At 39.3% G+C, this 23,172-nt stretch overlaps 1 protein-coding gene across 4 annotated transcripts; it reads right to left on the bottom strand.

Annotated features, from left to right (window-relative positions):
* Positions 1-232: 232 nt before the first annotated feature.
* Positions 233-23,172, bottom strand: rad18 (RAD18 E3 ubiquitin protein ligase). Of its 4 annotated transcripts, none has more exons than XM_035632083.2 (13): positions 22,990-23,172; positions 22,207-22,285; positions 21,625-21,686; positions 21,391-21,461; positions 16,032-16,444; positions 15,242-15,341; positions 13,927-14,114; positions 13,509-13,579; positions 13,088-13,148; positions 9,544-9,675; positions 8,659-8,785; positions 3,776-3,878; positions 233-530 (listed from the first exon to the last, which is right to left on the bottom strand). In XM_035632083.2, exons 1-13 carry the CDS (start codon positions 23,038-23,040, stop codon positions 477-479), a joined length of 1,512 nt encoding a protein of 503 aa, XP_035487976.1. In that variant the 5' UTR covers positions 23,041-23,172; the 3' UTR covers positions 233-476. The 4 variants fall into 4 exon arrangements, with proteins under 4 accessions (XP_035487976.1, XP_035487977.1, XP_035487978.1 ...); XM_035632084.2 differs by lacking the exon at positions 3,776-3,878 and adding an exon at positions 3,960-4,004 and having other exon boundaries at positions 22,990-23,168; XM_035632085.2 differs by lacking the exon at positions 3,776-3,878 and having other exon boundaries at positions 22,990-23,170.

Below are 23,172 nucleotides of genomic sequence, written 5' to 3'. Positions count from 1 at the left end.
AAGCAGGATTCTGACGAGGAAAAAGTAGAAATTATTTTCTTGTCTACTTATGTCTACTTTAAAAACAAATGTGTTATTTTCTTTTTTTTTTTTACATAAACAATATCTTAACCATACTAAAATGTGCTGATAATCCTGAAAGCAGTGACTTCATAGTCCTATTACTCCTGAGGTAGTAACCTGATGAAACTACAGACAGCCACATCTCATCATGGATCACAGGGCTGCCGAATATGTTAAAAATAATGAATATTTATTCATACGACAACAAAAATATTAACAGTTCAACTTCAGAAAACCAGAAAAGAATTTGCCCAAGAGGAATCCACATGAAATCATTTCTCAATATACTTCAGTCAGTCAAAGGTTTATTGGTATCAATTTGATCGGTGAGCGATCCTCTGTCTCCTCCCCCTTCCTTCATCTCGCCTTACGTTTTACGACGTCGTTTTCCATGAACTGGAGACGAAGCTGCATCATCTCCTCTGGAGCTCGAAGGTCGTTTTTGGACCGAGGTCGTCTCCGTGTCTCTGTGAAAGAATAGTGTTCAGATGTGTCTTTAGTGCTTGGTAAATAAAGAGCAGAAATATCCAAACATTTTTAACAATGCTGTTTGTGAACATTCTGCTTAAGTAATCTAAGCTGGTGCAACATACCGTATTTTGTGGTGGGACTATTTCGCTGCTCTGCTGTGCACTAATCAAATCTGTTCACCAGGTGCTTGGCTTCTGCACACAGCGTGTCAACAACAAAAGCTAACGGCAGTAAATAACCCAGCGATCACGATGCTCACACTTGGAATGAGCATCAGCTCTGAGACTCAGACGACTGTCTCAAAGTCATAAATATTACACATTATTTCAATCAATCGAGGGGAGTAAAAGTGAAAGCAAAGTCTTCTTAAACTTTACTTGTGCCATCTACCAACAGACGTGCACCTTTAACTCACATTGTGATTTGACGGGATAAGGAAAACTTCCTCAGTTCAAAGAGGAAGTGACTTTCTGCTCAGTTCTCTGCCAAAATGCTTCTTTAACCAAGACTGTTTCTGTTGAATGGAAGGTACTGTACGCCTATATGGCTGCAGTTGCCTTTATGTAACCAAAGGTTCAAACAGTCAGTTAACACCAAAACACACTTTGACCACCGCAAAGGAGACACGACAAATTCGGCAGACTGCAATCGGCCAGATGGAAAAGGGACGATCACAGTTTGAGTAACGGACTGTCTGAAAACCCTATAAATACATTACAGTGAAATATGTGGTTGCTCACACTCCCTCAGATATAACTTTGAGTGTCCGGTTTAAAGGGGCAATAAGCGATATTGGAGAAAGGTTGTTTCTGTCTTTGTTTTTGTGATATTACTCATCTGGCTGGGCTGCGAACCCGCGACCTCCGGTATGGGAGTCTGACCCACTACGCACTAGGCGAAACCGCAGAGTTGCAGTTCCACCAGCTAGCACATCTCTTAAGGTGTCTAGTCGACGAGTGATGTTCAGAAACTGGACCTGCAGTGTTGTGAGGTGCGGTCCGCACCATATTTTTTTGTAAGAGAGCAAGGGCTGAGCCAAAAAAAAGAAAAGATATTTTTTCCCGCCGCGCACACAAAGGTGACAGCCAACAGACGGTGAGGAAATATTTGCTGATTTTTACGAAACCTGTTTTGCCGTTTTTAAAATCTATATTCAGTTCAGTAACAACAAATTCCAAAATTTGTTTTAGAATTTTCTGAAGAAAGCCTCACTGTTTTCAGAGGAACGCATCTGGACGGAGCGCTCAATGCCTATAAATAATCCTTTTTCCCATTATGGATTATCTATGGCCACACCGATATTCTTTGCTCCCATGTGATTCCTGTTGAGCTCCACAGCTCAGCATGTAGTGTTAAGTTACAGCCTCATTACTGAAGTAGTGGACCTCTGACACACAAACTGGTGGACACCGAGTTCTCCATCAGAAATGTTCAGTTAGAATGGCCAAGAAACCAAAGGGGAGCCCTAAAACCACATGGTCATCCCATGTGGAACCACTTACATCTTCCATGTAGGGCTCTCTTCAGATGATAGTACCGTAGCTGTATATCACCCTCCAGCCAGTGACAATGTCCTACGTCTCTTTATCTTAACTCTACGGGCTGGAAAAACAAAATTCCAGCACTGGAATGTGGGTCAGAAGTCCACATGTGGGTCATGGAGGGATGGGGAAATGTCTAGGAATAGTGGATTACTGCTAAACAGGGAGTTGGCCTCAGCACAAAATGTGGATCAGAACCAAAACAATCAACATTTAAACTGTCATCCTTGCCAGAGTCTGACAAGGGCTGGAGGATGCAGATAAAGCTTTGCCTGATGGAAAGACAATTTCCTTTTATACTTTTTTTACGAACAGATTTGTCTTCCACAAATTGAATTGATGAGTTGCTCTGACGTTCAACTACTGGTGTGCTATGACTATATACAGTAAAGTGCTGTGGGTCTGGACTTCACCTCAGTCATTCGGAAAGAGATAAGAAGCAGAGTCTCTATCAGTCACAACAAACACACCATGCATTACATTCAGAAATTGTGCTTTTGTTTCCTTACGAACAGTGTGACAGTGAAGATTTATGTGGGTGAAAAACTTGAGTATGGCTGACTATAAAATTTTAGATGGACTGCAGACTGCCGTGATTTTTATGCAGCATTATTTCACAAAATAAAAAATAACTAATGACAGCCATATGTCATGTATTAACATAAAAACTCTGGCATTATTTATCTGCATTGTTCATCAAATGAGTAAGTAGACATAGCTTGAACCAGAGAGCATCTTCTGAGCTGATCATGAAAGTCCATGAAATCATTTACTACAATCAATCATTTCAGTTTATTTTAGTTAATTTTCTTAGTATTTATGCCATGCTGTGTAGCCAAAGCAGCACCGCACTGTAGCTAAAGAGAGTCTGTCTTGATGTGTGGCCCGGGAGTGGAAGAGCAGCGGGTCAGAGCAGTTGTTTATCTAAATCTTCTGGGGTGTGAAGCTGCATGCGACCGTCTCATTGCACTGCCAAAATCCTGACAGACTCAGTACGAGACTAATTTTCAGTGAGCAGTGACATCCTGCTGCCTCAGATAATTAGTGAGTTTCCGAAACTTGGCCAAGGAAATATCAGGTGAACTTCTGTACTTATCTGATACTGATGATCCTTTGATTAATCTTATTAATGTACATCGCTGGCAGATGAGTATTGCTCTAGAAATGTAATCGCGTAATTCATCTATACTATAAATCTTGTGGAGCAAATTATAACTACAGATGTACAGCACATCTCTATGTTTTTTCCTGGGCATGAAGCGCAGCTCAGATTTAGTTTGCGAGTACAGTCCGTTCACTCCAGTGTTTTCCAGTGTAAAGCTCACAGACATGTGTAGGCCCCGAACCGTTCATTACAGGTCTTTCAGCTCAGTTTATGACTTCTTTGTGCTCAGTGCGGCCTATTAAACAAGTAATTAATGTTGTTAGTCTAATACAGTCTATTTAGACTCTACAGTCATGACTGCATGGCACATAAATTAAAAAAATTAACCCAGAAAGCTCCCTCGGTGTGCAGGTTGTTCTCTGTTGCTAGTTGCTGGAGAAAAGGCTAAACAATTGCTGTAGATATGCAACAATACCCAGTATTGTTGCATATATATCATTTTTTAAATGTATACTTGTGTGTGTGTGTGTGTGTGTGTGTGTGTGTGTGTGTGTGTGTGTATATATATATATATAAAAATTACAATACATTCTACCTTGTTCTTCTTTTTCTGAAATGTAAGGCTTGGCATTAATGTGGCATCAAAATGCCCAAATGCTTGTCTAAGTAGAAGGGTAATGGGGTGCTCTATGTGACCTCTGTAGCAGGAAAAACACAGAGAGAGAGAAAAATACAAAAATCACATTACTTTTCTAGACAGTGACAGGACAATCACTTACTCATGTTTTCTGACAGGCTCTGGACCAAATATGTCAGAAATAGAACTGCAAGGGGAGAGATGGAAATAGGAGAGAGAGAGAGAGAGAGAGAGAGAGAGTGGATGTCATTAAAAGAGATTAACTGATAGTTAGCATTTGCTTTTCCAACAAGTAAACTTATTGCACTGGCTCTTAATAAGTGCCCTGAAAGTTAGTGGTGTCTGAACAGACTGTGATGCTAATGCAATACTTCAGACTCACATGCGCGGTCGTTTTTACTGCATCACAAATCTTACAGAGCCAGTTGTCAGTGGAAAAAGCCATGCTCCTGACATGACCCTGAATGTTACTTCAAAAGGATAAAATATCAGGACATCGATTGTTCAGACTACCCAGTGCCAGAATGGAATTCTTATTTGTCTGCCTGACTTCAACCAAGAGGCTACAGCTGTGTGAGATTGCCTCGGGCAAACGCTTCATCAGAAGTCGGACTATATATATTAAAAAGTGCAACTGTCTTCTTGCCTTCATGCTGTCAGTCAGTGAGATCTGGGAGTTTGGGATTTTAAAATGCATCAACAGTTCACCACCTAAGCATTTCACCCAATTGTTAGGATTTTCACACCATTGTTGGAAAAAGCTATACTAACATGAAATTGAACAACAGCAATAAGACAGAAGATAGACAAACACTTTGGTGTTTTGCATACATGCATTTTGAAAACTAAGAGCATAAGGCACATCCTCAATATTAAGTATGGGGGGGCAGGGTCGCACTAGTGGAGAGAGGTGAACAATAACCTTAGATTGAGGCGATATTTCATGAGGCCTATTGAGGCCTGAATGCAGCAAAAACAACACTGAACTGCAAGTATAGTAAATAATATCTGTCTAGCCAAAATACCTTTTGAAATTTCAGTGAATGTCTGCAGAGTAATAAACTGATTGATTTTTTTTTTAAATCCCATATTTTCAAACATAATTTATGAAGGACTCAATATAAAAACAGAGCAAAACGACCTTGTTAAACACTTTCTTTTGTGTGAGAATAAATTCAATTGTTGACATTTTGTGGAAGTGAGCAACAACTTAGTATGTGTGAGGTGGTTGCAATGCTACAATTATCTTGCTAGGAGCAAACTGTTTTCCCAAACTTTTATAACTTTGGGTGAACAGCGTGTTGGCACAACGAAGTTGCCCAATTCCCTCTCTCTCCATATTCAACCACTCTCGCACACAGAACAGGTCGCTGTGCTGAATTGGAGCATGTTCATTCATGCTCTGTTGGTGTTCAAAGTAAAAGGCTTCCAGACTACAGATGACAAAATTACTATTCGGTTGTTACTTGAAAACAATGACATGATCTGCCAGCCAGTTTATGGCTTGGGGTTATTCTGTAACCATCACCTCTGTACTCTTAAGGTTGACAAACTCCTGTCGCCTAGCAACCCCAATCTTGAGTGTTTGTTTTCCTGTGACATCTTGAGGTTGTTTTAATCACTGATGTGGACTTTTTGATTTAATTTGAATATGACAGTAACAGCCATACTAACATCTTGGTGGTTTCATTTGAGTATTATTGTGATTGAAAACATAAGAGAATATCTTCAATCATTGAGGTTTGATTTCTGTTCACAACAGCAAAAATGCCAATCATTTCCAATTAAAGAATGCAAAGTTAATTTGAATAATAATAACACAACCAGAGATTACAGTTAAATGCAAATTACCATACAAATTCTGCACACAGGTAAGGTGCAAGTTATCACTGCATGGTAGGGCTGTCTAAATAAAACGCAGTACAGTTCCACACTGAATTTGTGAAAAAACAGACAGACATTTAGGTGATGTGACCAATAAACATATGTCTCCGCCTTCCAGTCAAGATGCAGAAAAAAATGTGGTCAGTAATTTATTTTCTGTTCAAAAGATATGCTGTTAAATAATGAAAGTGTGTTTTTGCTGAACATTATGATGTCACAGTGAGGTTGACCTTTGGCCTTCTGGATATAACATGTCATCACTTCATTTTATCCCATTGGACATTTGTGTGAATTATGGCCTAACATGTTTTGCGAGGTCACCATGGCCTCGAACTTTGACCATTAAATTCTAATCAGGTCGTCCTTGAGCCTAAGTGAATGTTTTTGCTCCGTGTGTTCCTGATAAATCACGTTCATAAAACATAAGTTCAAATTGTGACATTCGACCACCAAATTATAATCAGTTCAGCTTTGAGTCCAAGTTTGGGTGATCAACCTTGAGACGGAACAGATTGCTGGTAGGCAGGTGGCAGGAACGCATTGACAACACGTTCTTTAAGGATACACAGCTAAAACATCCCCAGCCAGAGAGACACAATCCAAGCTGCTGCATGGGAAATCTGTGTGAACACCACAGAACAAGTTCCAGATGAGATTCTAAGCGGGGCACAGGAAAAAAACATAAATCTGTAAATTGGCCAGGAACTTTTCCTACAGTATTATATCGTGGGTATTTTCGCAAAAACTTTTATTGCATGCAGCTTTTCGAGGCTGGCCTCAGATATTAAAATCATAATTTGAGTCGTCCTATAAAAGTCATAAAAGTCTACAGTAAAAAAATATAGGGGTCCTTGATATAGAAATATGGCAATGCCTATTAAGGATTTCAGGCAGGACACTAAAGTTAGATAAATGGTTTATAACACACTGAAATTTAGTTGCATGTAGTTCTGCAATGCCCTGTGTGTAAAATGGTATCAGAGCAGTTTTAATTTTATATATTTATCACTAATGTACAGTATTTGTCAATAAGTTATTTTCATAAGAAGACATATTTCATGTTATCACAGCTGTGTTTTAATATGTTTGTCAAGACTGTTTCATTGCCACAGTTGCACAGTCTGCTTGGCCTCTGGTCTGCAGCAATGTTCAGGTGGGCGATTTGTGTCAAAGTAACACCCAGATGAATGTTAGGGGCACAAAGTTTCTCTTCAGAACATTGCATTAGAACGAGATAATCAATGTTTTCCACTTCACCATCAGTGGTTTGAATGTTGTGTCTGATTGGTGAAAAAAATCTGTAACTTTGTGTAGAGCTGTGTGCAGCACTCTCTTCCCTGCTGTTGCTTGCTCTTCTCTCACAAACACATTGACCGTCTGTCAGTCAGATTGACCATCAGCAGGACTGGGGAAAAAATACCGCCCAAGACGGTGAGCTGCTAAAACATCCATTACATTTTTACCGTCTTCAGTAGGAAGGCAGGATTACACATAAACTCAGTACAGCATTCACTGTGCACGTTCGTGCGATGAGCGCACAGTTCACAGCAGGTAGACAGAGCTCATCTTAACACCGGCCGTGCTCTGCGAGAGTGCATGGTGTGTGTGCCCCCTTTCCCCCATAAACGATCAGATCCAAACGTTAATCTGGAAATTCCCTCAAGTAATATCCCACCAAGTTATGTGAAAATCCGTCCACACGATTTTGAGTTATTTTGTACACACAGTCGGACAGCTGTGAAAAAAATTCCCTGCTCCTGGCTATGCTGGCATGCAGTGTAATTAACTATTGACGACCGAGGAGAAGGACACAATTTAATTTCTCTTCACCAATGTAAAAGTTTATATAAGGACGAGCGAGGAAAGTCTCTCAGGCTGCATCGATGCTGCAGGGATTGATTTTACTTTTTCAAACCAGGTTGTCGGATTCCTTCAGGGCTCTGTTGACAGCACTGACAGGAGCCCATCAATATCAGTCTTAATGGTGCAGAGGGGAGCTTGTCTGGATTCTGGCTACCAGATGTACAACTTTTGGCTGCTAGACTCTATTTAGAGAGAGCAAGGGATCTTTGCTTTGTCCACAGGATTTATACTAACGCTTTGAAAAAAATAGTAAACTATCTGTTTATAACGTCGGATTTATTCATCATATCTTCCTCATATTAATCACATAAGACCTATGACTAAATTTCACCTACTAAGGTCTGTGATTTCTGAACTGGACTAAACTTACTCTTCACGCAGCAGCTTTTTTAACTGCTTCAGGTCTGTTAACTGTGTTATTTTTGGGGTATTTGACTGTGTGACTGTTTGACCGGGTATTATTAAAGTAATTTATCGATCTATATCTATCTTTCTACACAAGATTTGGATGTTTTGTAGTTACACTGCATTGCAGCATGTAGTTCCTATCTGGATCTGCTGGGTCCACTAATGTGCTTGTTATAAACTACATCATGGATGTTAAGATTTTAGGGAGTAAAAGTATTTTCTTGGCGTTACATTCTTGGCCATATTTTTTTGAGTACTCGTAGAATAAAGACAAGTTGTCAAGAGACCTTTGCCCAGGGAAACCAGTTTCCGACTCCTCTTTTTCTAATGTGTTTATGTCTGAATGTAATTACCTCAATTGGATTATCGCATTAACCGAAATTACCAGGATGAAGCTTGAGAAATGCTATTGAAATACTAAATTAATCAGAGATTATTACAATGCTGTTCGTACACTGTGCAGAATTGATTAAATATAAGTGCTATCGTATTTCTGAAATGAAGTTAGTCTGTAACGTCCTCGAGGATTCATCAGTTGTTGCAGTTACAGAAGGAATCACTCTTCTTTTTCATGAGAAATCAAAAATGTTTACGATTCAAAGCAATCTTTGGTCATCACCACTGTGAAATTCAATCTTTGAGGACCTACCGTAAATGCATCAGGATGTGTGTTATCTACAGCTCACCTGCTGATGGACACGTCACTGTAAGTGGGGCTGGGTGGCAACGCAATCCCTTTTGTTGCTGGCTCCTCATCACCGTCTCCGTCTTCTTCCTTCATCACAAAGCAGTTCTTTGATCCTGCAATTTGATCTGGAAGATGTAAAAGAAATTATATATATATATATATATATATATATATATATATATATATCTGTGAAGAAATGACATGTCAAATGGAGTGTGCATAAAATAAATGCCCCAGACACCCCAGTCTCCCGCACCACAAGCCGTGTTGGTTGATGCTGAGCCTCTAACACTATGGACAGTGTCATGCACGTTTTGTGGGCCTTTTATTTGTAAAATGTAAATTAAATTAGCAATACTTTTCATTAATGTGTTTAATTTCATAAATTGCACTTACCTCTGAATCATAATGAAAAAATTCAATTAATTAGAGAAAATTACGTGAAATTATCTAAAAGCTGTATCTTCGTCCTTCTGACACATCAGTGTCTCTGCACTTCCTCTTGGCAAATTGTTCTCTTCATTTTCACTAGTTCGTAAAAAACAACGGCACTCAATTTAGTAATTGAAATATCTTTATCCACTCTTGCCTGATGTGCGAGTGTGGAGATCGTAGCCATGTTCTGAATTTAGGAAAAAGTGGAACAATAATTTGAGTGCACTTAACTCAACCCCCCAAACAAATCTGTCACACAGAAATTCATTTGTAATAGTTTTACTACATGAGATGTTTTGTTTTGTGAAGGAACAAGGTGAACTTTCCACAGCTGGTTACCACTGGGAGCAGGCGCCTTTAGCTAAAGGGCATAGCCACGAGAGACTTTAAAGTCTCCTGTGGCTACAGTATATTTTACTCCTGAGGAAGGTGATGAGCATTGAAGTACCTGCAGAGAGGGTCTTTTCTACGTCCTCTCCCTCCACAATGACTTCCTGTTTGATACGAGTCTGCCTGGTGGTCTCTAGGCGACCCCGGACCTGGGCAATGAGGCGGGAGAAGTCGCTGCTGTTCTTCTTCCCTGTGGGTACAAAGGTACATTTTGGAACAGGTGACCAAGGAAAGACTTTTTCATGGCCTAGATACCATAACAGTATCTTGAGAATGCACTACTTGTCAAGCAAAATGACCATTAATAAGGCCACTGTATGCTGTCTGGGAAATTGAGAATTAATATTCGTAGTAACACTGACAAATTTTTCATTTTGAGAAACCAGTATCTAACGCATCAGGTAAATCAGATAAATATTTTAACTTTGAAATGACAAGTTCTAGCATAGCATGTTTGAAGAGATTTGGGGAAACTAAAAAAAGTATTTTCAAGAGCTTCAGTATTTGAATTGAACCACAGATGCAATCAGGATGAGATCACTACTTCAAAAAAATCATTTTAATACTGTGGTGGAAGACAAACACTCATTGAAAAGACATTACAGTTGAGTATGAATGGATGTGGGGCAGAGAAAAGAAAAACAACTATATTTTTGCAGTGATCCAAAATTATAGGATTTAATCACTTTCCACAGAAATACTAACCATCTGCAAATCCATGAAGGTTCATATATACACAAATTGGAGAATGGAGGAATAACTATAACATAGAATAGCATTAATTCTACAGTAGTAAATAGTTGTAGACTAAAAAATTCAGTTTAACAGCATCATCTAAACCATTTCTTTAGATAGGAATAAGAAATAAATGTCATGTCCTAAAGCTGTCCATTCTAATGTTTCATTTAATACGGTCCACGGTAAAACAATAACACATCAACTCCTGTGTCTGAAGGCAGAAAATCCAAATTTTAGTGATGGAGATGAAACCTTGTTTGATGTGCGGTGAGGTGGGTCAACAGGGGACAGCTGTTGACTGCGATGGGCCGGGACACGGGGAAATAAAACATAAATGACCCTCAAAATTAAGATCCGTTAATTGCTACACATAATTCTAGTTTGCCATAGTGACAGCTACACAATACACATATCAGAGGCTGGGATTTCCAGGTCTTTCCTTGCAGTTGCACTGAATTAAAATTAAATGAATGTAATGAATTATGAATTTTGTTTTCTGAAGAACCAGCAAAGACTTGTATTTAAACTAATTCACATTAAGACAAGGCTGGAAGTGTGTGTGTGTGTGTGTGTGTGTGTGTGTGTGTTGGCTTGTCCTTCCTGTCTGCTCACTCACTGTTCCCCACACTGGCAGAGTGAGTCATCCACATCCTCCTCTGATAAATCCAGAGGTTATCACAGCAGAGCAGCTATAAATAGATACCTCCTCCTGTGAGTCACAACCGTTTTTCAGCCACTTTTAAAGTTCGGTCCTCAGAGTTATTTTCAACAGGCTTTTCGTCTTGTTCTACCACGTCAAGGTGCTTTGGATAATGTGCCCTAATGCTAACATACTTGCTCAAACTCTGCAACTTGAAGATAAAAACACAGACCTGGTTCAGATTTCTGTGCACCTGTACAGTGGTGATTATCCATCAGCAAATGCAAATGGAGAAATTAAATTGTAGACGTTTAAGTAGCCAACTAACCCTATGTGTCAATAATAATAGAAAATTGGTATTTATATATTATTTCAACCCTTTGCTGCTAAATCACTCACTGTAAGAGACACAGTAGATCCGTCTGTTTCTGGTCCTATTAATGTGTTGTGGCCGGTATATGAAGGGCTTTTAGCCTGAATAAAGTAAGATTGAGATTATGGTTTGGTGACACACTATATATATATATATATATATATATATATGTTTTATATATATATATAAAAAACATACATAATATACATAATCATAATGATGTTGTTGGTGACACAAAAGTATTTAATTATGTGAATATTGCCTATTCCGTTTCCAGGGCATTCTCTACTTCTTTACTGCATTACCATGCAAATATTACTCAACGTCGACAAAAAGGACATCATGTAGATTTTGAGATGGATTACTTCTCCAGTTTGCTCTACTTCTCCAAAGGGACAATAAAGCTACTGTTTGGCCTGAAAGCCGATGGTTTGCTTTTGAATGCTATTAGAACAGGCTGACGTTAAGATGCCCAAAGTGTTTCTAATCTGAAAGTATTTGAGACATCTTTTTTTTAGATAAGACTTTTAAAACCTCTGTGGTCCAAGCTTGTGCCTTGCATTTATCTGTAGTTAATAATTCACGGAAAGCGTCTTTCTTTTTTTAAATCAAGACAAGAATTAAATCAAGCAGGGTTTTCTACTGCATTTCAAAGCAGACAGAAATACAGCATCCTCTATCATCAAATATAATATATCAAATACGAGAAGATGAATTAAATGAAATTAAAAGTCATTGAAAAACTAATGAAAGTTAAGGTGTAGTTTAAAAAAAAGTTATATATTGTATAAGTTAGATGAAGTCAGTGCAATAGAGTTCATTTTTAAATGATGCAAGCATTTTTGCAAATGGACTGATTAAGACTAAACAGCATCTGTTAAAGTAATCAGTGTTTACTTCAATAAAGGCTGTTCAGTCTTAATTATGATTCTGTAGGAAATATTCCTCTTTGACGCTAGGTCACAGACCATGCCTCACACATTAAAATAAACAGTGTCATTAAACTAAAAGCTTAGTCAATTACCCTATTTGAGAAATGTGAATGCAAACCAACACGAGCATTACCTGTTTGCGTTGACTTGCCTTGTCTTAAAAAGTGGTGAATCAAACATGACAGCAATCAGACATTTTCCCCATCGGAGACAGTTTTGGACACACTCCTATTCTTTTTTACCTCAGCGAAGAGGTTAATGTAAGATATTAACCAGATTTAAACTTTTTTCAATTAATAAATTCAACTATTCTAAAATGTGTAGTTTCTGGATTCAAGCTTAATTCATCCAGAGACAATGATGCATTATTTGATATAACTAAGTTCTTATTTCTGAGACCTATGCCTCATCAGCATAATCAATACTTACTGAAAACCCTATCGTACACAATCTGACGTGTCTTCTACCCTCTGGTGGATTATTCGCGTACTGAAGAAAGTGGCGGCCCTTTTGATTGTGATATCCAATATGGATGCCTTTATGTAGTGACATTAAAAGATAATGTTCCTGTTTGAAAAGACAACAATGTTTCTAAAATAAACATTGTTGTGGTCAATAAATAAATTCATTAATCAAATATAATTCCAAAAATATATTTGCAAATGATTTCAACTAACTAAATGATATTTAGTCAAAGGCTCCAATAAAAACTTCAGTTGCTAGCTAATATTTGATGTTTCAGGCTTTAAGCTGCATTCAAATGCAACTGTTAACAGAAGATGTTCAATTATGCAAAGCAGTTTCATCAGATGATGTTTGCTCTATTTGGTTTTTTTTGGGCTGCTAGCTTGGTTACTCAGATCCCTAAGATATCAACACATAGATGATGAAGACGCAAATAATTTAAAAAAGCGCTTACTGTAATTTGAATGGAGCTCATCAATTTCCTTCTCAGTCTGATTCTTTGTGAAAACCATGACCTGCAAGAGGTTTGAAAGGAAAAGATAGAAACATTAACCATCAATGAAAACTTGACAATAATATGTTACAACAATATTTACCCTGCAATTTTTTCAATTTAGAACTACTTTACTACTGTGAATGCAATGTTCTTGAAGGTAGCCAGTGAAATTTCCATTAAAAACCTTCTTTTTTTAACATTTAGTGTTTCCCAACAAAATGCTCTCTATATATTCTTAAAACCTACAAAATATTTTTAAAAACATTTCATATTTCAACCTTTTATGGCACAATATATCCACCAACTATCAATTCAGGAAGGAGTAGTGGAAAATACAGGTCAGGCTCTTGAGATCTCCCATTAAGCAGTTAGTACATACAGGTTTAGCTTTCCCCTTCAGTTGGTTCCTGGTCTTCTCATTGGCCTCCACCTCTTTGGCAATATCTTCAGCTGTTGACAAAAGACATTAAACTCCTTTTTACTCTTGTGCAAATATTGATTTTCTGTAATTTCTGAAAAAAACCTCTATAACCTCTTTTTGCAACCAGGGAGTCGCCCTCTGCTGGGTAATCTTATATCATTGAGGGTACGTTTACACCTTTTACACAGTTACATAATTGTAGAGTGTGTGTGTGTGTGTGTGTGTGTGTGTGTGTGTGTGTGTGTGTGTGTGTGTGTGTGTGTGTGTGTCGCGCACACATTTCATTAGTCATCCTACTCACTCAAAACTACTAACATGAAATCAATTAGTTTATTTCACTATTACCCCTATGGTGTAATACGGCATATATCCTCACCAGATTTTGGGTTGAGGGAATCACACTGAGCGTTGTATACGTGGACAAACTCCTGGTGTCTTTTGATCAGCTGATCTCGAGAGCCCTGCATCGAGAGGTGGCATTCCTTCAGCCTCCTCTTCAGCTCGTGCATGGAAAGTAGGTTGTATACCAGTTTGCTCATTGGACGTCTCGCATTGCCAAGTGAACTGCAACAGACAAACAAGATTTTGGTTTATTAATCTCCAGATATTGGTAATGCCTGATGAAGGCATAAATGGGGCCAAATATATCACACAGTGGTTACATCAACCGAGCTCATGAAAAGTTTGTATTAACAGATATGAGTTTTCAGCCAGGTTTCATGATCAGTAGCCCTGTCATAATCAATTCGAGTTTTCCAGCTGTATTGTGGAATTTGTCTTTCATAGAAGACAGGATTAGAAGTTACTGACGTTTACAGCAAGTGAAATTCTCCTTGTGGAGGCTGGCAACATAAAGCCTATTAAAACCTCTGCAATATGTCATCATGACATCAAGGTCTACGCCAGATTGTTTTGCACTGCTACACAAATATGAACATTCATAACAGAACCTCATAATTGCAGCATTAGTCATTGTTAACCTTGAAAAATAAAGTTTCAAAGGTCACTCACAAGGATCCGTCTCTCAAATGATGTCACAAATATAGTAAACAGTAGTGGATTAAGTGGTAGAGATCTTCCTCCCCATACTTTATCCAAAAATAATTACAGTCCACTTATAAGGCAGTGGAAAGAACAGGTAGCAGAAAAATCACATTCATTGAATTAAGTGATAATAATGTGTATATTGTGGAGATCTAGAGTTAATACACATTAAGTACTGTGCAAATGTTTAAGGCTCTTTACATGTTTAGATTCTTAGCCAACATGCAACACCATCAGAGAGTCATCTGACTGGTCCCAAATTCATTATGTGGTATCAATCAATCAAACTTTATTCATAAAGAACCTTTCAAGCTAATCAAATGCAATTCAAAGTGCTTCACAGGTGAGTGGCAAAACATAGGAAGTTAAAAGTGAATTTAAGACTGAGATTTAGAGACTAATGCATACAAAAAAAAATGTTTTAAAGACAATAATCAAAGCAGGATAGTTAAGATAATAAAAGAGATATAGAAATTAAAAAGATGCAATAAAGATATCAATAAAATAGAAAGATGACAAAACCAAGCATTTTCAACGAAAAGAAAAAACAGTGGTGATTTTACATACTGGATGACCCTCCTATAGAGCATCACAGGCTGAGCTAACAACAGTAGGAAGGTATCCTTGAAGTAAAGTGGGTATTTTACCTCCTCAAGCTTTCTCTCTTCTCTCCACTGGTAAGACATGTGTCAAGATGCTTGTTGATAAACTGCTCTGACACACCGACGGAGCACACAGGGCACTCCACTGCAAGAAAGAACCAAGAGGCCATTGTTAGCAGCTTATTAAAAAGATAAATCAGTTTCAGCTGATGTAAATCAAAAAACATGTCATATTCAAAGTCCCCTGGCGTAGCCAGACTAATACTCAAATGTATATTAGTCCGGGACCTCTCAGTAAATTTTCTAAGAGGCATTACCAAACGGCCAGTGTGCAGAGAGGAGATGTCTGTGGTGACGATTCCACAATGTCTGTGAACGAGTGTTCTAGAAAATATCTAGTACTTTTAGTCAAATGCTCGTCCATCAGCAGCAGCCGTGGTTGTTTACAAAAGTTGCTTCTCTTCCGGTCATGGTATAAACTCTGCCTATCATCACATAATTGGTTGTGATTGGACCGGCAAGTTTTCTGCCAGAGGGAAATCACTTCCCAATTGAGGGGACCCAGACCGAGTCTGGCAGAACAAGTGAAATGAGCTCCCAGAATTCGTCTGGGTCCCAGGCTAGTTCACAGCTCCATCCCCACACAAAGCGACTCTGACACAGAAGCAGGGATGGTTTGTTGATCAGCGAAATGGATTTCCCAAACCAAGCAGAATTAACAATTCAAAAAAATGGAGCAGAATGACTCAAAAACTATGTTGTGAGATTGGGAATAAGTAGGTGAACAATTCATTTAGATGGAGTTTGTCAGCATTCTTAAGGCACAAGGCTTCACCTTTAATAACAGGCTGTACGCTGCTTGATGGCGACGAGGAATGTGCTATCTCAACGCCAGTGTCCTCCTGTTTGACGGACATCAAACCCTGGACTAATGTCTCCTCCACGTCCATCGGCTCTTCCTTCACAGTCACTGGAGCCACTGGGGCCATTGCTGAATGTAGGTTGGCATCATTTGCATGGTGGGTGCGTGCAGTCTTCATTTCCCCCTGCTCAACACACTGGGAGACAGAAGCCTCTTGGTGCGTTTCTGAAGTGGGAGATGTTTTGGGCCTCTTTTGGAAAAAGTGACTCATAACGGAGCTGTTACACTTCTGGCCTCTCTCTCTGGGTGTTTTACATTTGACAGCTGAAGCTGGGGTCTTTGGAGATATTGGAGGAGAGTCAAAATCTACTTTTGACAACTGCTGGCTGGAAAAAGAAGAAAGGCAAAGTGCACGTGAGTGAAAGTGTGCAGCATATGATTTAGACACGCAGACAGACATTTTCTTTCTTTTTAAATATTTTGATTTATTCCGAAACATACGGTAGCATGTTTGATTTATCTAACAAATTAACAAAAGAAACTGTTCAACAATAAAAATGTATACTTGCATGAAGTATATTATGTAGGGTAACACACTGAAGGTCCTCTTAAAAACATATGGAGCCAATTAAAAAGAAAAGAGCAGGCTGTGCCAATAAGAACTGTTGACACTAAAGTGACCCCTTTTCATTGAAATGCACCTGCTCGGTTATATCAGTACTTTTTCTACTGAGCGAGAAAGAGTGGACACTTAAGCTACAATGTTGGAAATGTGGAAGGTAAGCTAATTGCAGACGGGCCATTACTTGGTAATAAAATGGAACAAATGAGGTGTGTGATGTTCGTCTTTCCATATTTAAAACTTATTTATGCTTACTGTCACCATTAGAGAAAATTCATGTACACATGCACACAAGCAGACACGCACGAATAACCACTTGCCAAAACCACTTTGCACAAACGTGATGTGGAAATCCCTCCTCCCTCCCCCACAGTGATCTGGAACAGGTATAACTATTACTGGTCACTCCACTAAATTATTGAATCATTTAACTGCTTTTGAATTATCTAGGCAGTTTACTTAGAGAAGATAAGCAAAAACAAAAGAAACTAAATACATTTGAAAATATATCTAAATCCCAACATGTTGCTGGAACAATATTGAATAAATATATGAATACGGAACAGTTGCCGTTTTCATACATTAATTCAATATTGTTCCATTGTTAAATTTGTATCTAATGATTCATAGCACTGTTACTCAACACAGCCTGGACAATTCAAATGTGCTAAAACCTCACGTTAGAGCCATTAGTTGGAACCATTTCTGCCTCATTTGAGCACACACTTTTTTTTCCATCCCTTCAGTTTGTCAAATGGTTTTAAATACTACTGTGCCCAAGGAGTTTACTGGCCGTTGCCATCAGACTATTATTTCAGAGCCGTCGCACATATTCACTGCACTGGCTTGATATTTAGGCTTTGATACCTCTATTGTAAGGGTTGGGAAGTAGCAGCTAGGAAACTTTGCTTTAGGTGACAAAAAATTAAAAACACTGAAACACTGAAGTATTTAAATTTTAAGAGGCTTTTTGTCAAGCAATTTACAGAAAGAAACACCTCTTTTAATGAAGTTCATCATTATCTGCTTGGTCCATTAAGACTGGGCAGTTTATTGGATTAGCAATAGAAGCATTTAACAGTGTCAAGGAAAAGACATCAGCTGTAGCTGCATTCAGACATGCACTGAAGTCAGGATATTTTTCCTCTAGTTTTCTGGAGGGGCTGCATGTAGGGAACATGAACGTCTGCAAATGTTGCCCGGGACATTTTTCTGAACTATTGCTGCCAGCCCCCCTCTCGGAAAACGTCTGAGTGAAAATCTCCAGAAGATTCACAGCGAGCGGCTGCGCGTGTTGGCGACTGTAAACTAATACATTGCTTTCCACAGCTGAATGTCCTGTCGCCTAGATGCTCTACCCAGACGCCACAGAATGTTCCAGAAATTTTCCTGCTGTAGTGAACGCATCTGACTCGGACAATGTCCTGCTGCGTTCGTCATGTGTTACAGACAAACTCCGGAAAATGTCCGGACACATATTTTGGACACTTTCCAGAGTTTATGTTTGACAACAGAAACCAATTCCATTGTGATAGCCTTAGTCCAGTATTGGCTTAATTGTATTAGCATATTCTACAGCTCCTCTTCTAACATATAAGTCTAGGTGTGCTTTGGCACGGCTTGAACGCATTTACAGGGGGAAAGGATGTGCTGAGGTGGATCTAAAACACACATTACAGGTCAACCCGATTGTATCCACAATTCATTATTCAGCAGCAGGAAGGAGACTCAGGCCATTCATAAATAATGGATCAGGTCTTTCTTGGAGTTAAGAATTAAATAGAAATGCAGTGACAGAAAACTAAGTTGTTGGGTTTTTTTTTTTTACACATTGCCAACACTTAATGAGACATGTGTTGCAGTGTTTTCACTGCTGAGAAAGGGAATGGTCCAATGAAGGGAGCAATCTACAAGCGATTGCTTTTGAATGCATAACAGAAATAATCTGAAATATTAACAGAAAGGGAACTAATTCAAAACTGTGCAACCATTTGCACAAGTTTATTGCAACATAACAACAATGCTTTATGAATCCAATTTTTCAGAAACTCAATGGCAGACAACAGGAAATTAAAGGCAGAGGAAAAAGAAGCTGCCCATTCACAACAGCGATGGCAATCGGAAGCTTTGCAGCCTGAAGGTTAAGGTCTAGAGTCTACAGTGTTGATAACGTTCAGGTGATTGATGGAAGGGAGAAAAATCATGGCTTACAGACTGATAAAAGCAGTCAGATATTATATCAACACCAGCCAAGACTGTGAAGAAACAATTCAGATTTAATTTGAGTTTGTTATATTCCAGGCATCAGCCCCACTGATTAATAGAAAATAAGCCAGAGTTCATCAAGCAGGCTTGTTTTCCGATCTTGCACTAAGGAACCTTAAAACAAAAAAGGGCCCATATTATGCCCCCTTTTACACAAGTTACATTGGTTTTCAGGTGTGTGAACTACATGTCTTTGCCATTCCATGTCAAAACACCTCAAGGATCAAGCCACACAGCACCCTCCTCTTTCTGTATAAACAGCCCTGTGAGACTATGGTCGATTCCAGCGCTTTCCAGCCCACTCCTCGCCCCCCTCCCTTCGTGTTCCGCAAAGCTCCTCCCCGCGTCTGCTGCGCAACTACGGCGTGGCGCTGCCATGACAACAGTCGCACGTAACAAGGCACATAAACGACGTAGAGACCCGGGAGGCACAGAACACGTTCTCCATCATTACACACAGAGCACAAGGGGCTGGGCGATAGAGCGTTAACGGCATCCCGGCCGCGATTCTAGCTACGCCGGCCGGTAGCCGCGAGCTACGCCGGCCGGTAGCCGAGAGTGGGAGGTGCTGCTCAGGTTGGGGGCGTGGTCGTCCCAGTAGCAGGAGTCAACTTACGTCACTTGACGCCCGGGCTGTGAATGGCTCGTTTGCAGACCGTGTGCACGATCAACCCAAACCACGAATCAACGACTCATTGTTTTCTTTTCATTCTCCGTGGGCTGGCAGACCCAAGATAACAAAATATACGTGGAGGCAGGCTGAAAAGGTGCCTGGAGCATAATATGGCCCCTTTAAAAAACTGTGTTTACAGAATATAGCAAAATATAGCCCTGAGCAGAAATTATCGAGGTCGATAAGGCAGCTTGTGAGAGTTTAGATATGCATGAATTGCTAAAAGTAGGACTTTTAACCCAGCACCTTAGTATTCTCAGAGAAAGCAATTTACCGATACCGTCTTACATCTTGAAACAACATACAAAAATCCAGAAAACCTCCTTTTTTTTTTACTTAGATAAGTCAAATGTTAATGAACAAAGTGTGAATAAAAATGATCACACATTAATCTCCCAAATTCCTGTGTATTTTTAAATAATTTGGTGAAGTTTGAAATTGATTTTTACATTGCCAGCTTGAAACTGACCGGCTGGTTTTGGTGAGTTTTCCTTTTTTTTGCACGATCACTTAGTGGAGAAAAATAAAAAGAAGAATACAGAAGTACATTAGCTTTTTTTTTTATCTTATCTTAGCCATAAACCAACAGGGATAAATAATCACAGGGGCAGGCTGAAGTACTGTACCTTGATATTGTGAATTTATTTACAAAACTGTTGTGGCTAGCTACACCCAGTAGCTACTCATAACAGGATAATCTGAAGTTGAATAAGTGCTTTTCTTTCATTGTGATAAATGTCACTGGAGGAGAAAAAAATAAAAATTTCAAGTACAGTGCAAAGAAATTACATTCAAACCAGCTCAGGAAACTGCTACCTACATCCTGCTGTAATGAAAAATGTAATATAGGCCCTAAAGCTCACATATGAGCAATATAGGGAGAACCCTGAATGACCTACGCGGATGAAAACAAAAATCCCCATTTGATTTACAGAAAATCCATAAATCTGAGGCAGATTACTGGAGGGCAATTAGAAGTGTTTCACCAATTTGGTAGACTGCTCGTACAGTCTACCGAAGTAAACCCAATACCCTTGTGGACATAGAGTAATCTTGTCAATAACAATGGGGTCCCCTTAAAATCCCTACAACAGGCATCTTTCTCTGCGGTTCTTAGAAACATGACGATAGAAAGCAGACAAGTGGTGCACCTGTGTTCATGGTAAACGGGTTTTACATGGATTGCGTCTTATTTCCTGAACCAACATTTTCACTGCTCGTACAGCCTACCTCTACAGGCAAAAGTATTCAAAGTAATCGTGCTACAAATGAATGCTATTGTATGGCTGTCAAAAACAAAACGGTTTGAATCCTCGTTCACTGTGCATGTTTGAAAAGGGCCAGAAGATAATTGATTTTGTTTAAGTACCAGATCATTTAAAGAGCCGTTCCTCAGCACGGACCAACGAGCCAGTAACTCTGGCTCCAACAACACGTGTTCCATCTTTGCTGACTTGTCTTCGAGTACAAATGTGGTGAGGGAAATATTGATTGTTTTTTTTTCTTTTACTGCTTGCTCTGACTGCAGTTCCCTGAATCCAATACTGATAATAAAACAAACAGCCTTTTACAACATGTATATATGTTGAAGTACACAATGCAAATGACTCTATTTGAATTTTTCTATCATTCGCCCAGATAAGTGTAATGCCTATGGAAAACAGCTGCTGGTTATGCAGTGCACTCAGGTCGATTCGAGAAGAAACCGCTCATACTGATCAGACATACACAACAACGGTTTACATCCTCGTCACAATGTGTTGTATGGTTACCTTGCAGCTTGAAAGTTTAGGACCAAGTCGTCCAGTAAACGGTTGTTTCTTAGATCTGATTCTGTGGCCTGCTGTGAAAAATAAGAGGCAAGAAATGAAGGAAATTTGCATTTTTTTTATCAACACAGTTAATTAGAGAGGATGTGCCATCCTTATTGAGGGTACGACCCCTGATAATTATGCAAATGCAATTTTGGGAGTATAATTATGGATTCAAGTCAAGTTCATACTTACTGTATTGCAAACTGGACACTGTAACTTGAAGGACAGAAATTTTCTGATGCACAATGAGCAAACTGTAAAATGAAATGCAAATAAAGTTAAAGTAATCTGTGAAGCAGCAGGTAAATCATTTTCTTTTTTTTTTCCATCAAAGTTATAATCAATTTGAATTTAATAATTTGAAAAAAAATTCTCTCATTTAGTTCACAGCTGTATTCAGTCCACATATGAGGAGGGTTTAGTGGGGCTCGATTACAGTTGCAGTTCTCTCATTAACAGAACAACACATAACCATAAACTGAGACAAAAATAGGGTGAAAAGATGCATTCATCTAAGATTTACTGGCTTCCACTTAAGCAAGGAACTAAAAAGTTATTATCGCATATGATAATGATACCAAAAGACAACATATACTATTTGTACTTCGCACACACGCACGCGCACACACACACACGATCACACACGATTACACACACACACACACACACACACACACACACACACACAGATGTATGTAACTGCAAAAACAAAACAAAAGAACTTGAGTGTATAGCACTGGAAGAAACTACAAGCAGACGTACACAGTCACTTACAGTTGTGCGAGCATTTTGTCATCATTGAAATATTGAGGAAATCAAAGCATATGGGACACCGCAGCAGGGCGTCGAGGTTCTGCAGATGAGAAATAGCACAGTGACTAAACAAGCAGCTGAACTATTAGCCAACAAAATATAAAACATAAAAAAACAACAACTGAGGAATGAAAGTATACAGAAATTTGACAACGCAGAACATGAATAAACACCTTTTCACTACACCTAAGGTAGCGTCAATAGGAAATCACATATATCATTGCAATATTCTTCATTTCAGTGTAACAAAATTGGACGACCCCCCCCCCCCCCCCCAAAAAAAAAGGTGATGTTTAATAATAATGTGGACAAGCGTGTTCCACAACATCTCCCACTTGGTTCGCTGTCATGATCATAGATTTACTAAGAGGTCATGATCCAACAACTCGGAAGAACATGACCTGCAGCCTGATTTAACCCCCCTGGCAGTGTGTTCAGGTGATCGTTTGTGTTAGCGGGCACCCGTAGATGCTTCGCTAAACGTTACATAACGTTAGATGTTAGACGCGGTTCCAAACGTGTGCTGCGATCAACATCAACGTGAACTGTAGTGACTCGGCTAACATTGTATCGTCGGTTAAGCTAATCACGAATATGTGCTGAAGTGGAGAAGTGACATGAGCACGTCGACGGTCGACTCAGCGGTCCGTGCATGTAGCTGCTGGTGTTTTCGTTTAGCTAGCGGCTGCTAGCCCTTGTTGGAGAAGAACAATGGGAACAACGGAGAGTTCGTGGTGAACTTACTCTGAGACACACGGGGCCGGGCGGTGGAGCCTCTACCACCTGCAAGGCCATGTCTAAAACCCGAAACGCATCTATTTGAGAAAATAAACAAAACTTTCTGTGTCTGTATCCAAAGTCCCGCGCGACGGGAACGCAGGGGCCGCCTACGTCACTTGACGACTTCCGCTGAGTTGGAGTCCAGAT

This window comes from Scophthalmus maximus, chromosome 6 (genome assembly GCF_022379125.1).
Source record: "Scophthalmus maximus strain ysfricsl-2021 chromosome 6, ASM2237912v1, whole genome shotgun sequence".
NCBI classification, from domain to species: Eukaryota; Metazoa; Chordata; class Actinopteri; order Pleuronectiformes; family Scophthalmidae; genus Scophthalmus; species Scophthalmus maximus.
This window is presented reverse-complemented; position numbering and strand designations above follow the sequence as displayed.

Coding starts and splice junctions, on each gene's coding strand:
- rad18 (XM_047332838.1), bottom strand. CDS start 23,040: ATGGCCTTGCAGGTGGTAGAGGCTCCACCGCCCGGCCCCGTGTGTCTC. Junction 13,149..13,508: donor TGAAGGGGAAAGCTAAACCT/GTATGTACTAAC, acceptor AACCTCTTGCAG/GTCATGGTTTTCACAAAGAA. Junction 9,676..13,087: donor TGAGCTCCATTCAAATTACA/GTAAGCGCTTTT, acceptor TTGTACCCACAG/GGAAGAAGAACAGCAGCGAC.